Below are 15837 nucleotides of genomic sequence, written 5' to 3'. Positions count from 1 at the left end.
GAAAATGTTATAGGGAAATGACAAACGACTTGGTATTAATAAAAACTGTTCTACAGCCTCAGATTTGTAGTGGATAAGAAAGTAGTAGGGAAAGATTGAAGGCAAAAGGAGAAAGGGGTGTCAGAGGATGAGATGGTTGGATAGCATCACCGACTCAGTGGTCACAAATTTGAGCAAACTCCGGGAGGAAGTGAAGGACAGGGAAGCCTGGTGTGCTGCAGTCCATGAGGCTGGAGAGTCAGACACAACTTGGCGACAACAACAACGATTACGGAGCTTCTCCTAATTAAGTGGCAGAAGGACTTAAGTGTGAAAGAAAAAATATGTGTATAGCTATTTGCTTCTTAGTTAAAAATTTTTTTCTATAACCTCCAAGGCCCGTTTTTGTTTTAACATTTTTATGTGTGGTAGATTCCTTTGATAGTCTGGTGAATGCTATGTACTACTTCTTTTTTCTTTTTGTATTCAAGAAGTAGTTTTATTCAGTGGGCTAATTGCCAATTTCAAAATATTTGGTATTCATTACTCATAATTCAGCGTGTTTCACAATTTAAGTTTTAAACACTGAATGAAAGATTAACATTGACAAATAATTGGGATTTCTTTCCAATCCACTGCCTCTTTGAACCATAAGACATGATTTAAGCTATTAATAATTTTATGTAAAATTGTATATGGGCTGCTTCTCAGAGCAGTGTTTGAAATATATGATTATAAAAAAGTACACAGGTCTATGAAGGAAACCAGTAAATAACATTCTAACATATTACTTTAAAAATTGAGATGAAGTCATCATCAATATTTAACCCCTACTGTGATTTCAAAATATTGATTAGCATAAGTGATATTTTAAGATCTGCAGCTATTCTAATGTGCTGTGGAAAAAGTTTTGATTCCTGTGAGTGACAAAGCTAAGAACGCTGCTGATATTAGCCAGAACTTTTCCCTTCTACATTCATAACTGATTGTAATGTCAGATTTCAGCTAAAGGTTAATGAAGATAGAGATGTAACACTTTTTCCCCAGATTCATAGACTTTTGATTTCATTAAGGTAATTTTAATAGTACAGACATTCTAGGACCACAGTTTAATTTTAATTTACTCTTGTTGGAAGCCTGTGATAGGATTCTCTAAGGAGGGAGGGGTCTGATTTTTTATCTCATCTGGCCCATGACTGCAGAGACTATATTTTTTTAATCCAGAGTCTGATTTATTAACTTTTTGTGGGTAGAAATAGTCACATAAATATTAACTTCTTTAATATATATAATACATCACCTTTGGAAATAAAAAATTACATGAAAAGGGATATACACAGAAAGGTGATAGGCCAGTTTAATTTTATCATTGCTGGGAAACATCTACGTTAAAAGCATTGGATAAAGTCTTTGCATGTGTCCTTACTCTTCAGGAAACATTTGAATGAATGGTTGAAAAGAAGAACCCCAAGAGGTAGATGATGTGATCTTCATCTTAAAGTTTAGAAACTTGAGGCTTAAAGAAGAAGATTAATAAGCCCAAGATCACAGAGTTGGTGGGAGGCCAGAATTTTGCTCTAGAAATTTCTGATTCGAAAATCTATGTGGCAGCCAAATCTTTAAAAAATGTGAATGGTACACCATAGTCTGTCATGGTGTGTGCATGTGTGTGCGTTCGTGTCTTTTTCCTGGCTTTTCCCATCTTTTTGCATCTGGTTCTTGATCTACCCAGCATATCTCAAGTATCAAAACCAAGAATTTATCATTTCTTTGTTAAAGAGTTTTGTGTCTGCTATTTACTTGTAATTGATAATGCAGAAAATAAGTCCTGTTAAGGCATTTTTGGGTTTTTCACTTTGTTTTTGCTTTGGTTTTTTATGAACTCATGACTCTAGGCAATAAAATTATATCCCAGTCATCATGGTTGAAGGACTCATTGGAGCTAATTATTCAAATAAAAATAAACCTAAGAAAAATAATCTGTAGTCTTTTAAGATGACCACAGCATGAGGAAGGAGGAGGCCAACAAAGGCCAGGTACTCACCTACAGGTATTAGCTCATTATTGACTGGGGGATTTTTGCAGAAACTTAACACCGGTGGCCAGCGATTTGTTGTGTAAGTAAATATTGAACTGTTTCCAGTGAGTAACATTCGGGTAACAGAAGACTTGTTAATATGTCTCTGGTCAATAGTGTGTTAATTTAGTACTTAAACTGGTTGCCTGGAGCTGCCAAGTCCTATGACGGATACAGGAAATGGGGGGTCTCTCCAGGCCTTGCAGAGACCCCCTTACTCCTTGTGAGAGTGGAGTTCACAGTGTGGAAGTGGTCAAGGTTAATTGATGGTGAGCAAGGGGCAAACCAGGTTGGTGGATGCAGGGAGTCTGCTCTGCTGCCCCTATTTGATCACATGAGGAACACTCTGCCCACTTAGTCTCTGAATGGGCTCTGAAATAAAGAGAAGCCACTTTGACCTTAATATTGTGCCTGACAGTGTGGTGAAAAGTGGCCCAAGAGTGAGTCGGTCTGACCGTGGCTGGCTGGTGCGCTGAAACTTGTCAGCCACACCCCTGGGTCTGTGGAGCTGGTATTGACCGTCTCCATGCTGTACAGAAACTGTCAGGTTACTCCTCCATGGCTTTGGTGCTTCAGGTGGGAATGGACGGTGCCAGATGGCTGGGGCACAGGGTTACTCCTGGGGGTCCCAGAAGATGGTATTGCCCGCCCCGCCGCCCCCCCCCATTTTCCTCTGAGAACAGAGGTGTTTTTGTTTTTGTCTGTTCCATGGGAGGCATCTCTACCAACTGTCACACAGTGAAGCTGGGGATTTGGAAGGATCTGTTTAGGCCTGGGAGACCAGTAGTTTTCCCTCCCCCTTCTCTTCTTTCTCTGTGCTCATGTTCTGAGGGATTTTTCCTTTTCAGCTTGGCACCAGTTGTCTCTGATTCAGTTTTCCTTGATCTGGTAGTTACTTCCTTGGATGAAATGCCACAACACTTTGCAGCCTCCTTCTCTCTTCTCCCCTAGCCGCTCCTCAGGCTGGGCTGGAGATTGAATGATGTGTTTTCTCATTCTTGTGCCTCATGAGAGCCCACCATTTGTGAGCCAGCTGTTGAGTGGACAGCAGCTGCAGGGCCAGGAAGCTGAATGCCAGGCTGTCTTCTCGGGGGAGAATGAGAGCTGCTCCCTAACACGGCGCTGGAGGTACCACGAGGGGGTCCCGCAGGCCCTTCACTTGAGCGGGCCACACAGCTGGGCCACCAGTCCTGTGAAACTTAGCCCAAGCTCTGGTAGCTCTTTGTTGAGAGGGTTGAATATAACCAGTGTTTGAACAGAGCCATACACACCTTGGATCCTTGCTGCCCTGAGTGTAAGCCCTGAATGGCATAGTAAGACCCATGCTTTTGCTTTCAAAGCATCCTGTTATTACTACGACTTAATGCTGTGTAAGATGATGTTCTGTTGTACCCATTCAGTGTATTGTTAAGATCGTAGGTTTTAATTTTCTCTATAATGATAAATGTTTTAACTGTTTGCTTTATATATGCGAATAAAGTTCTATTAATATTTAAAACACTAACGTTATAATGCATTATTTGAGATGCTTTTAGAATGCATGAAACATTTTTTTGTAAAGCCAATTATTTGAATCATTTTAATACATCTCATAAAATGTAATTATTCTATTAGTGAGGATAAAGTAAACTTTAATAATGACTTGAGCATAAGATAGGAGACATAAAAAATAAACATATTGCATATATAAACATATGTATGTGTATATATATGTATATATAATTCTTTTTGAATACGCCTTTCACCTCTGGCTTTGAAAGACAAATATTTAATGTCCTTAAATGATTTGAACCTACTAGTTCCAATTCGGTCTTTTTGCCTTTAAGCTATTACAATGTTTTCCTGGAATCTTTTTAAATTTTCTTCAAGTGTGGAAATAAAGGAGAAGTAGAAAGAAGTTCCTTACGATTGTGACTGTTAACTTGGAATGAAGATTTTAAAAGATATTACATGAAGACAGACAGGAAATACCAGTTCCAGTCTGACCGTGCTTCTCCATGGCCTTGTACAGTGGCAGGGAAAAGCAAAACTCTAAGGAGGAGTTGGCACTAGGAGTTGAGATGACTATTTGATTGGGCTGTATGTGCTGTCAATCAGTGGTTTCCAGTTCACATTTTATCCTTCATGAATAAGAGCTCATCATTGTCCTTGACTGAGCTGTCATTTCAGTGTCTGCAGGGGCTGTTTGCTGTTTGTTCTACTGCAAAATAAAGACTATATGTAGATATATTATGTCTCCTCATTTGGGTAGGTTTTGATTTCACATCCTAGAAAATGAAGCCCAAGAGATCCACCTTAAATTGTTTCAATATTTTATTTATAACACATACACATACACATACACTTTCAAAAACAAATCAATACTAAACCTAGTGGAATGCCAATCAGATCAGATCAGATCAGATCAGTCGCTCGGTCGTGTCCGACTCCTTGCGACCCCATGAATCGCAGCACGCCAGGTCTCCCTGTCCATCACCAACTCCCGGAGTTCACTCAGACTCATGTCCATCGAGTCGGTGATGCCATCCAGCCATCTCATCCTCTGTCGTCCCCTTCTCCTCCTGCCCCCAATCCCTCCCAGCATCAGAGTCTTTTCCAATGAGTCAACTCTTCACATGAGGTGGCCAAAGTACTGGAGTTTCAGCAATAGCATAGGACTTTGTTAAAATACGTTTATACCTAAATAAGTATGTGAACTGTCAACTGTTTCACTTTGGACTATGGAGACTGTTTCTTATGGGTTAAGTAACCTTTTTCTCTCCCCTTGCAGAACTGGCTAGATCCTGCAAAAGAAATAAAGAGACAGCTGCGAAGTAAGTATTAGATCATCATACTTTTGAAGTTATTAAGTTAATATTTATGTCTGTTTTTGTCTTTAGTAAAATTCATAGGGGTGTAAGCTAGAATAAGATAGTGATAGAATGATAGACTCTAGTTTGTTTTCATATCATATAGCAAGTTGAAACTCATACTATTTTGTAGAATTATGACTGTTTATTTTGGCGATGGTTTAGGGACTTCTCTACCGGTCAAGAGGTTCTAGACCCCTAATCTTAAATATTTCCTCACGATGTCTACCACTGTGAAGCAACAGCTGATCTTTATCTGTGGGGAAAACAATGGAAAGCCACTCTTCTGTAACTTGCTCTTTTTATAAAATGTACCTAAGGGAGCCCTGTTACCCTTGCTTTGTCTACTTGATTTTGGTAGTGTGTCCAGTTAGTTTCGGAGAAGGAAATGGCAACCCACTCCAGTATTTTGCCTGGAGAATCCCATGGGCAGAGCAGCCTGGTGGGCTGCTGTCCATGGGGTTGCACAGAGTCTCTCGACTGAAGCGACTTAGCATGCATGCATGCATTGGAGAAGGAAATGGCAACCCACTCCAGTGTTCTTGCCTGGAGAATCCCAGGGAGAGGGGAGCCTGGTGGGCTGCCGTCTGTGGGGTCTGGGGTCACACAGAGTTGGACACGACTGAAGTGACTTAGCAGCAGCAGCAGCCAGTTAGTTTAATTGATAAGCTGACCTCTGGCCCTAGAGGCATGTGGATACACTGTTCCTAGATGTCCTGGAGTGAGGGTTTGAGGGGTGAAGCCCATACAGAACCATCCTTCCAGCCCTCTGAGGTGTTTGCCTTCTCTCCTCCTTGGACTGCTTGTTGTGCTCTGACTCTCGGTTCATTCTTGGTCCTGCTTGTCCCTGACTTCCATATTCCCATTTGTTCTGTCGTCTCTGTAAGTGACTGATGTGTCTCTCTCTAACCAGCTTCAGTCCCCTCCTGTGACTGGTTTCGTGATATCTGTGTCAGGAATCATTAGCACCACACAGGAATCTCTGATAGAGGATCTGGCTACTTCATTTACTTCAGGGTCTGTGAAAAACTGAAGCAGAAAAGGCAGGGAGCCACAAACAGCTGGAATGTTTAGACAAGACAACAGCTTTCTTCCTAGCCCTTTGGATGGTAGGCCCCAGAGTCATCCAGGGAGAAGCTGGGTGCTGGCCTGCAGGGCACCCTCAGTACTGCTGGTTTCCTTTCCCTTCTTGTTTGTTATTCCCTACGTATTTCTTCCCAGCATTAAAACACTGAAACACATCTCTGCTTTTCCCTTCTATTTCTTTCCATCTACTTTCTGTCTCAGTTTTGACGCTCCACATTTGTTTTCTTCATTCCTTTCTCTCTGTCTCTCAAATTATTGATCATTTGGGTAGTTTTCCCTGTCATTTCTTTCCTTTTGTACTCTCCTTTTCCACTCTGGGTGTATAATTTATTTTTTCCATTTCCTCTCCTTGTATACTCATCTTTCTTTTCAAGTTTTAAAAATATCTTTGATTAGAGTGACTTTCCTGATTTGCCCAGGACTGAGGGCCTGATGGGTTTCTCAGGCTGTGGGGCTTTTGACTCCTAGGTGTCATCTGGGGTCACCCCGTCTTTTGACTATCACCCTTCGCTTTCCATCCATTCCTCTGCCCTGCACTTATCAGCTTGATGTTTTATCCAATTATGTTTGGTCCATAATAGAAAAGGGAGAGAATAAAGAAAAGTAGTAATTAGACATAGATACATTATGCTTACATTATGTAAGAAACTGTACCAGAAAGCTTTGGAGCTTTTTCTAGTCCTTTCTACAGTTGTTAAAACTTGGCAAAGTTCATTAATTCGCAAAAGATACAGATGCTTGGTTCTTTGACTTCTCTGAAGCCAGACCTGCCAAATGACCCAGACCATGAACAGAACAGAATAACCTCTGAAACACGATTGATGTTCTGTTGAGTTTGTTTCCTATGGTTTGTTCTGGCTTTTGTTGGATTATTTTTATGTGCTACTCATTTCAGAGTCATGGAGCTATCCTAACTTTCAGAGGGCAAGACTTTCTTGCTAATTATGAATCACAGTCTTACATTTTGATTATTTGTTTTTAAGGTTTTTTTCCTTTCTTTTTTCTTTTAAAGAGTTATTTCAGTTCTTGCCCTTGTGGTTTAGCAAGAGGAATAACAGTAACACATAGGATTTGGCTTTTCCAAACTATTGGAGCTGGTTTCCTGAATGAAATTCTGTACCGTCTTGAGCATGAAAGTAGGCTGAGGAAATGAAGTTTTACCTCTTTCTTTCTGCTTGTGTTAAAATGGACAAAAGAACTGTTTATTCTATCTTAGACCAGTCTCTGCTATGATTTTTTATTCAGTTAAGAGACAACTAGCAGAGGTAAACATTAATCTTTTTTGAGTTCAATTCAGTTCAGTCGCTCAGTTGTGTCCGATTATTTGCGACCCCATGGACTGCAGCACACCAGGCCTCCCTGTCTATCACCAACTCCCAGAGTTTATTCAACTCATATCCATTGAGTCGGTGATGCCATCCAACCATCTCATCCTCTGTCATCCCCTTCTCCTCCCACCTTCAATCTTTCCCAGCATCAGGGTCTTTTCCAATGAGTCAGTTCTTCACGTCAGGTGGCCAAAGTATTGGAGTTTCAGCATCAGTCCTTCCAGTGAATATTCAGGACTGATTTCCTTTAGGGTGCACTGGTTGGGTCTCCTTGCAGTCCAAGGAACTCTCAAGAGTCTTCTCCAACACCACAGTTCAAAAGCATCAGTTCTTTGGTGCTCATCTTTCTTTATAGTCCAACTCTCACATCCATACATGACTACTGGAAAAACCATAGCTTTGTTGGCAAAGCAATGTCTCTGCTTTCTAATAGGCTGTCTAGGTTGGTCATAGCTTTTCTTTCAAGGAGCAAGGGTCTTTTAATTTCATGGCTGCAGTCACCATCTGCAGTGATTTTGGAGCCCAAGAAAATAAAGTCTGTCACTGTTTCCCCATCGGTTTGCCATTAAGTGATGGGACCAGATGCCATAATCTTAGTTTTCTGAATGTTGAGTTTTAAGCCAACTTTTTCACTCTTCTCTTTCACTTTCATTAAGAGGCTCTTTAGTTCTTTGCTTTCTGCCATAAGGGTGGTGTCATCTGCATATCTGAGGTTATTGATATTTCTCCTGGCAATCTTGATTCCAGCTTGTACTTCATCCAGTCCCCCATTTCTCATGATGTACTCTGCATATAAGTTAAATAAGCAGGATGACAATATACAGCCTTGACATACTCCTTTCCCTGTTTGGAACCAGTTGTTGTTCCATGTCCAGTTCGAACTGCTGCTTCCTAACCTGCAGACAGATTTCTCAAGAGGCAGGTCAGGTGGTCTGGTATTCCCATCTCTTTCAGAATTTTCCTGAGTTTATTGTGGTCCACATAGTCAAAGGCTTTGGCATAGTCAGTAAAGCAGAAATAGATGTTTTTCTGGAACTCTCTTGCTTTTTTGATGATCCAGCAGATGTTGGGAATTTGATCTCTGGTTCCTTTGCCTTTTCTAAATCCAACTTGAACTTCTAGAAGTTCATGGTTCACATACTGTTGAAGCCTGGCTTGGAGAATTTTGAGCATTACTTCACTAGCGTGTGAGATGAGTGCAATTGTGCGGTAGTTTGAGCATTCTTTGGTATTGCCTTTCTTTGGGTTACATAATGGTAAAGAATCAGCCTGCAATACAGGAGTCCCGAGTTTGATCTCTGAGTTGCGAAGATCCCCGGGAAAAGGAAATGGCAACCCACTCAATTATTCTTGCCTGGAGAATTCCATGGACCAGAGGAGTCTGGGGGCTATAGCCCATGGGGTTCACAAAGAGTTGAACACAACTGAGCAACTAATACTAACTACCAACAACCTATCAGTTCCTGTGTAAAAATTGCCTTAAAATCTGTATTTTCTCAAATGTACACAAATAAGACTATATAGATACGTAAGACTATGTATATGTATCTTAGGCTTGCCTGTATTAATATCTAAACAATCCATAGCTAGACATACAGTTTATATAGCTAAGTAGAAATGATAATATCAATAGTACAGAACTAAACAAAAAATTTAGCATTATTGGTGCATTTTATCAACTTTAAAATTAAAAATAGATCCTGAAATATGTGTTCTATTAGAAACTTATTCCTGTTGTCTGTCCAGGTTAGCATATGCTAGTGTTAATACCTAGAAGACAAGTAAATAAGGATCCATTAAAAAATGATATGATAATCCTGTGATGATTTTGCTTAATTACGGGTTAGGAATGACCTCAAACAAGTACATATATATCACGGCCAACCTGGTGCTGCTGGCCAAAAAATGGCATGTTTCTTAATACTCAAAATAGTTCCCTATCTTTTTTTATGATGTTTTAAATGTGTAGAGGAAAGCAAAATCTGTTCCTTAAATTCAGCAGGACTGACTTTATTAGTAGAGTAATGATGTATTCAGCCCAGACTCAGCAAGGGTGCTACGTGGTGCTGTGTGTTCACAGTGGACATTCAGTAACTATTCGTTGACTTTTTTAAAATTTATTTTTAATTGGAGGATAGTTGCTTTACAGTGTTGTGTTGGTTTCTGCTGTACATCAACATGAATCAGCCATAGGTACACACGTGTCCCCTCCCTTGTGAACCTCCCCCCACCCCATCCCACCGCTCAAGGTTGCCACAAAAGCGCCAGGCTGAGCTCCCTGTGCTGTACGGCAATTTCCCACTAGCTACCTGTTACACACATGGTAATGTATGCATTTCAGTGCGTTTTTTCAGTTTGTCCCACCCTCTCATTTTCCCTGTGTCCATACGTCTATTCTCTATGTCTGAATCTCTGTTCCCGCCCTGCAAATAGGTTCATTGACTTTTGAGTGGGAGAAAAATCAGTGTGTCTGTGGTGAGAAAAGAACAAAATGACCCCTGGAGCAAGAGAATAGGATTCAAGAAATTTTCCTTTAAGTCCAAAGTTAAAGCAACTGTAAAGCTTGCAAATAGTGTATGAAATAACACACAGACACACACCTTTTTTTGATTTTTATTTGGAAATACCGTGAACTTTGAGTATAATTCTAAATTCAGGCCACTGGAATTATTTTGATCCCTTTTGGCAAATAATACCTGTGTTGTCTCCAGAGTTGTGTGTGTCTGTTTGTTGTTGTTGATTTGTTTTTAAAGCCATCTGAAGCATGATAAATCAAACATTAGTTAAGTGGTAATATAGATAGCAGTGTTTTAACTTTTGTTAGTCATTATCACGTGGTTGCTTACTATATTTACTCTTTAGGCACACTACAGCAAAGTACATGTTCAGTTCAGTTCAGTTCAGTCGCTCAGTCGTGTCCGACTCCTTGCGACCCCATGAATCGCAGCACGCCAGGCCTCCCTGTCCATCACCAACTCCCGGAGTTCACTCAGACTCACGTCCATCGAGTCAGTGATGCCATCCAGCCATCTCATCCTCTGTCATCCCCTTCTCCTCCTGCCCCGAATCCCTCCCAGCATCGGAGTCTTTTCCAATGAGTCAACTCTTCACATGAGATGGCCAAAGTACTGGGGTTTCAGCTTCAGCATCATTCATTCCAAAGAAATCCCAGGGCTGATCTCCTTCAGAATGGACTTGTTGGATCTTCTTGCAGTCCCAGGGACTCTCAAGAGTCTTCTCCAACACCACGGTTCAAAAGCATCAATTCTTTGGCGCTCAGCCTTCTTCACAGTCCAACTCTCACATCCATACATGACCACAGGAAAAACCATAGCCTTGACTAGACGAACCTTTGTTGGCAAAGTAACGTCTCTGCTTTTCAATATGCTATCTAGGTTGGTCATAACTTTCCTTCCAAGGAGTAAGCGTCTTTTAATTTCATGGCTGCAGTCACCATCTGTAGTGATTTTGGAGCCCAAAAAGATTAAGTCTGACACTGTTTCCACTGTTTCCCCATCTATTTCCCATGAAGTGATGGGACCGGATGCCATGATCTTCGTTTTCTGAATGTTGAGCTTTAAGCCAACTTTTTCACTCTCCACTTTCACCTTCATCAAGAGGCTTTTGAGTTCCTCTTCACTTTCTGCCATAAGGGTGGTGTCATCTGTATATCTGAGGTTACTGATATTTCTCCTGGCAATCTTGATTCCAGCTTGTGCTTCTTCCAGCCCAGCGTTTCTCATGATGTACTCTGCATAGAAGTTAAATAAGCAGGGTGACAATATACAGCCTTGACGTACTCCTTTTCCTATTTGGAACCAGTCTGTTGTTCCATGTCCAGTTCTAACTGCTGCTTCCTAACCTGCATACAGATTTCTCAAGAGGCAGATCAGGTGGTCTGGTATTCCCATCTCTTTCAGGATTTTCCACAGTTTCTTGTGATCCACATAGTCAAAGGCTTTGGCATAGTCAATAAAGCAGAAATAGATATTTTTCTAGAACTCTCTTGCTTTTTCCATGATCCAGTGGATGTTGGCAATTTGATCTCTGGTTCCTCTGCCTTTTCTAAAACCAGCTTGAACATCTGGGTGTTCATGGTTCACATATTGCTGAAGCCTGGCTTGGAGAATTTGGAGCATTACTTTACTAGCATGTGAGATGAGTGCAATTGTGTGGTAGTTTGAGCATTCTTTGGCATTGCCTTTCTTTGGGATTGGAATGAAAACTGCCCTTTTCCAGTCCTGTGGCCACTGCTGAGTTTGCAAATTTGCTGGCATATTGAGTGCAGCACTTTCACAGCATCATCTTTCAGGATTTGGAATAGCTCAACTGGAATTCCATCACCTCCACCAGCTTTGTTTGTAGTGATGCTTTCTAAGGCCCATTTGACTTCACATTCCAGGATGTCTGGCTCTAGGTGAGTGATCACACCATCGTGATTATCTGGGTCGTGAAGATCTTTTTTGTACAGTTCTTCTGTGTATTCTTGCCTTCTCTTCTTAATATCTTCTGCTTCTGTTAGGTCCATACCATTTCTTCCTTTATCAAGCCCATCTTTGCATGAAATGTTCCCTTGGTATCTCTAATTTTCTTGAAGAGATCTCTAGTCTTGCCCATTCTGTTGTTTTCCTCTATTATCTATGCATATTTTTAAGCCTACTTTATAAAACCTGGGAAATACTTTTATTATCTTTAAGTATTATGATGTTTTATCACTCTCTCAAATAGCCCAAATCATTTCTTGAATGGTTACATTGATCATTTGAAACCCCAACAATGTAGAAATCTTAGATTTCTTTTTGTTTTTAAGTGTGGAGATTTGGCATCTAGAGATTCTGTGGTTAAAACAGATCTTAAACTATTATGTGAAGGTTATATTAAAATTTTTGCATTCTAGCTCACCATGTAAAGGTACCTCACATGTGCGGGTACCAGTGAACATTTATAAAAAAATGAACCTTATTATTCTTTAATGATGGGTTATTTATGGAAATTATTTTATTTTTTACTTCATTTTTGCTTTGTCAATGATATTTTCTTTAATTAAAACCAAAATTCTCCAAACTGATTTATGTTGGGACTGATTTATACTATATGAATGCCGATTGACCTTTAAGTTTTATCTGTAAATCATCATTGTCTTGGTCAGAAAAATAATCATAATCTTTAATAATCACAGATCTTCCTTGGCTGTTCAGCTTTAATGTGAAGTTTTATCCTCCTGATCCTTCTCAATTGACTGAAGATATCACCAGGTACTTTATGTTTATATTAAAAATGATTCTTTACTTATAGCTCTCATTTCTGTGCCCTGGGGGAATGGTGGTAATTTCAGCATTAAAACAAAAATATTTATTCTTGAGTAGAGTTTTAGAAGTTTCCTGGGAAGTGAATATTCCAAAATACTTTGAAATGTTTCTAGTTTCAAAAATTTTGTTCACGTTTCTGTAATTCCCCACTTACATTCAAGTAATGGATTTTTTTTTTTAACTGCAGCAATTTTGTTTCCTATGTTATACTGTCAAAAATTACTGGTACTTAATATTTTAAATTTTAACACTAAGATGGTTTTTATTGTGTAACCCATGTGTGCCTGTGTAATGATCTTATATTACAAAGGTGATGCAAAGGTAGAAAAATGAAAAACTTTTTAAAATTTAGTTTTGGAAGTCTGTTGAACTATGATTTTTTTTTACCCCACCCCCACCCCGCCCTTCTCTCTGGACAGCCCAGCTTCCCCCTCTACCCTGTCCTGAATCCCATGCTGACACTGATAGTCAGCTGACTTTCATCCTTAAGAAAATTATGGAGCACTTATCATTCCTGGAAAATTAAGGAGCACAAGTACTTTGTTTACTATGGAATTATGATCATGATAAACAGAGTCCTTGCCTTGCCTGACAGGAGATTAGGGGGTAATACAGGTGTCACTGAATTGGGGGATGGCTGATTCCATGTACTGGGCCATGTTTTCCGACTCAACAAGAATCCTGGATCGGAAGCGGCTTGTCTGAATGCATTGGGTAGAGGCAAGAGGAGGGCAGGGCCATGACACTCATGCCAGGCAAAATAATCCACAGGAAGAAGCCAGCAGCCCTGAGGAATGGCAGTCTCTCAACCATCTTCAAGGAGGAGGGAGGATCCTGCCATTTTGTTGGGTGGGGTTGGTGGTAACCTTTGCAAGTAGTTAAATTTAAGAGTAGAAATTGGGTTTTAAAATGTTACCACAAAGAGTTGATAGGGAGATACCCCCCTCCCCAACCCAGATCCTCACAGAGTATAAATAACGTGTTTCTGCATGTTATTTTGTAAAAGCCAGCATTTTTTATAACTGTATAATAATCCACTTGGAACCTTGAATGATACAATATTATGATTATGGCTACTAGTCACTGATTCCCAGATACCATGCCATGTGTTTTATTTACATTATCCAATTTTTTGCCCTTACCTTCAAAGGGAAATTGAAGTTCTTCCCATTTTACAGACCAGAAGTTAGTCTTAGGCATGTAAATTAATAGTCAGCTCTGCCTGACTCTCAAACTCATGCCCCTTCTACTGTAAACTGAGTTAGTTGCCTCTTTGGATGGGGTAAATGGGCAGGTGAGGGCTTCCAAGTATAGACTAATTTGTAATTATTATTAAAGGATCTGAGGAAAAGAAATTTGTATGAAAAGGGTAGAGAGAATAAAGGGTGGCTGACCTTAGCTTTTCTTGCAAATGCTTAAAAACTGCAGCTATTTCTTAAATTTTATTAAGCTCTACAACTTTTGAAGGGCATGCTAATTTTGATTAGTTTTAAATCCAAGGAGACTAAGTGATTAGAATTTCACCTACAGTCACAAAACTCTTTATTGTAATAGTAAAAATACACTGTTGCCAGAATAGCCATTCAGAATTTCCATCTATTACTTTGCCCTCCTGATTCAGTTTCTGTAAATAAGTCACAAAATTAGGAATCCATGGAGGATGGCAGGCTTCTTGTTACAGAAGACTTTTTGCTCTGGATTTGAAGAGTGCCATATTGTACATTTTTTTTTTCAAAGGAATATCAGAATTATGAGTGTTACAGTCTTGACTAATTGTTCTCTCTACTCTTTCTTCCTTGTTCTTCACAGATACTTTTTGTGCCTTCAGCTCCGGCAGGACATTGCCTCAGGTCGCCTGCCCTGCTCTTTTGTGACTCACGCCCTCCTGGGGTCTTATACACTGCAGGCTGAACTTGGGGACTATGACCCAGAAGAGCATGCCAGTCATGACCTCAGCGACTTCCAGTTTGCCCCCACCCAGACAAAAGAGCTGGAAGAGAAGGTGGCAGAGCTGCATAAGACCCACAGGTCTGTAGACTTGCTTATTGGGGAGACAGTGGCCGTGGTGGGTTCAAATTGCTTCCCTTAGCGCTGGCTAGACATCTGAGTATAGCTGACAGGGTTGATCAGTTTGCCCTTGTGAAGCTTCACCTAGGATTGGTCAAGACAGCATGGAGCACTGAGATATCCTTTCATTGTCTTTATGACTATAATACGAGGAACTGTGCTCACGGGTCTAACTGTTTTCATTTATTAGAAAAATTTACATTTCCCTATGACATCTCCTTGCCCTATCCCAGTCTTCTCCCTTCATATACACGTGTGCACATGCACACACACACACACACCCTTGACACAAACATATGTACTTGTTTGGCATTTATTATGCATTTCTTCTGCCTTTTAATTGTTTTTATCACCATATTTGTGAAAGCCAAGGAGATAATGAAGCATCAGGATTTGGATCAGAAATGTGAGTGACAATGGACACAAAAGGAATGAATCTACAGTTGGTTTCTCTGTCCACAGAAGATGACTTTGGTTTAGCTGAGGATTATTAATTACTTAAATACCATGTTGCACTTTGAGAATGTTTACATCTGTGTGAAAACAAATGGCTTTCTTAAGCACAAGTTTTTAAAACTCCCAGTGACCAAGTTCTAACTTGTCCCATATTGCAAAATTGAATTTTTCAAAAAATTTGATTGAAGTGACTTGAAAGGAAATTTAAGAGATTAGAGGCTTTTAAAAAACCACCTTCACTGACTTGTCTTTAAAAAAATAAATGCAATATTTGACTTTAAATATTTTCTTATTAACTTTATTCCAATTTTGTTCAGTAGACATGTATCATATAGTTTGAAACTGAAATATCAGGTGCTGAAATGCCATGGGGAATATGAAGATTAATGGAAGCCTGCTTTCTAGGAGCTTAAGATTTGTTTAGTTGGGGTATGTCAGCTGTAAAATCAAGTACAGGTACTTCTGATCTTTAGTGTGATCAATCCTAGTGAAATCAAATTTATGAGAGAATTTGTCTATTCAGAAAGACACAATGACTTTATATTCTTTTATTTTTAAAGTTAATTTATATTGTACCCATTACTGCTGGGGTTTTTTCCCTAGTAGAAAAAAAATGAAAGCAACTTTCTAAGATAAAAAGGGTGAGGGGTGGAGGGACACCTCTTTGCAATGAGTAGGTTCCTAAT

At 39.8% G+C, this 15837-nt stretch overlaps 1 protein-coding gene across 50 annotated transcripts in view; it reads left to right on the top strand.

Annotated features, from left to right (window-relative positions):
• The window catches only part of EPB41L2 (erythrocyte membrane protein band 4.1 like 2), a 210971-nt gene that overhangs the window by 135775 nt on the left and 59359 nt on the right, over nt 1–15837 (top strand). For all 50 annotated transcript variants that reach the window (XM_086316523.1, XM_086316516.1, XM_086316521.1 and 47 more), the window contains 3 exons: nt 4827–4869; nt 12499–12574; nt 14438–14656. In XM_086316523.1, coding sequence (XP_086172649.1) covers nt 4827–4869; nt 12499–12574; nt 14438–14656 — 338 coding nt within the window. The remainder of the gene's footprint in view (nt 1–4826; nt 4870–12498; nt 12575–14437; nt 14657–15837) is intronic.

Source organism: Bos grunniens, chromosome 9, assembly GCF_055505025.1.
Source record: "Bos grunniens cultivar Pamir isolate PY7600 chromosome 9, Bosgru_T2T1.0, whole genome shotgun sequence".
NCBI lineage: Eukaryota > Metazoa > Chordata > Mammalia > Artiodactyla > Bovidae > Bos > Bos grunniens.
Note: the sequence above shows the minus strand (reverse complement) of the source record. Positions and strands in the feature narration are given on the sequence as shown.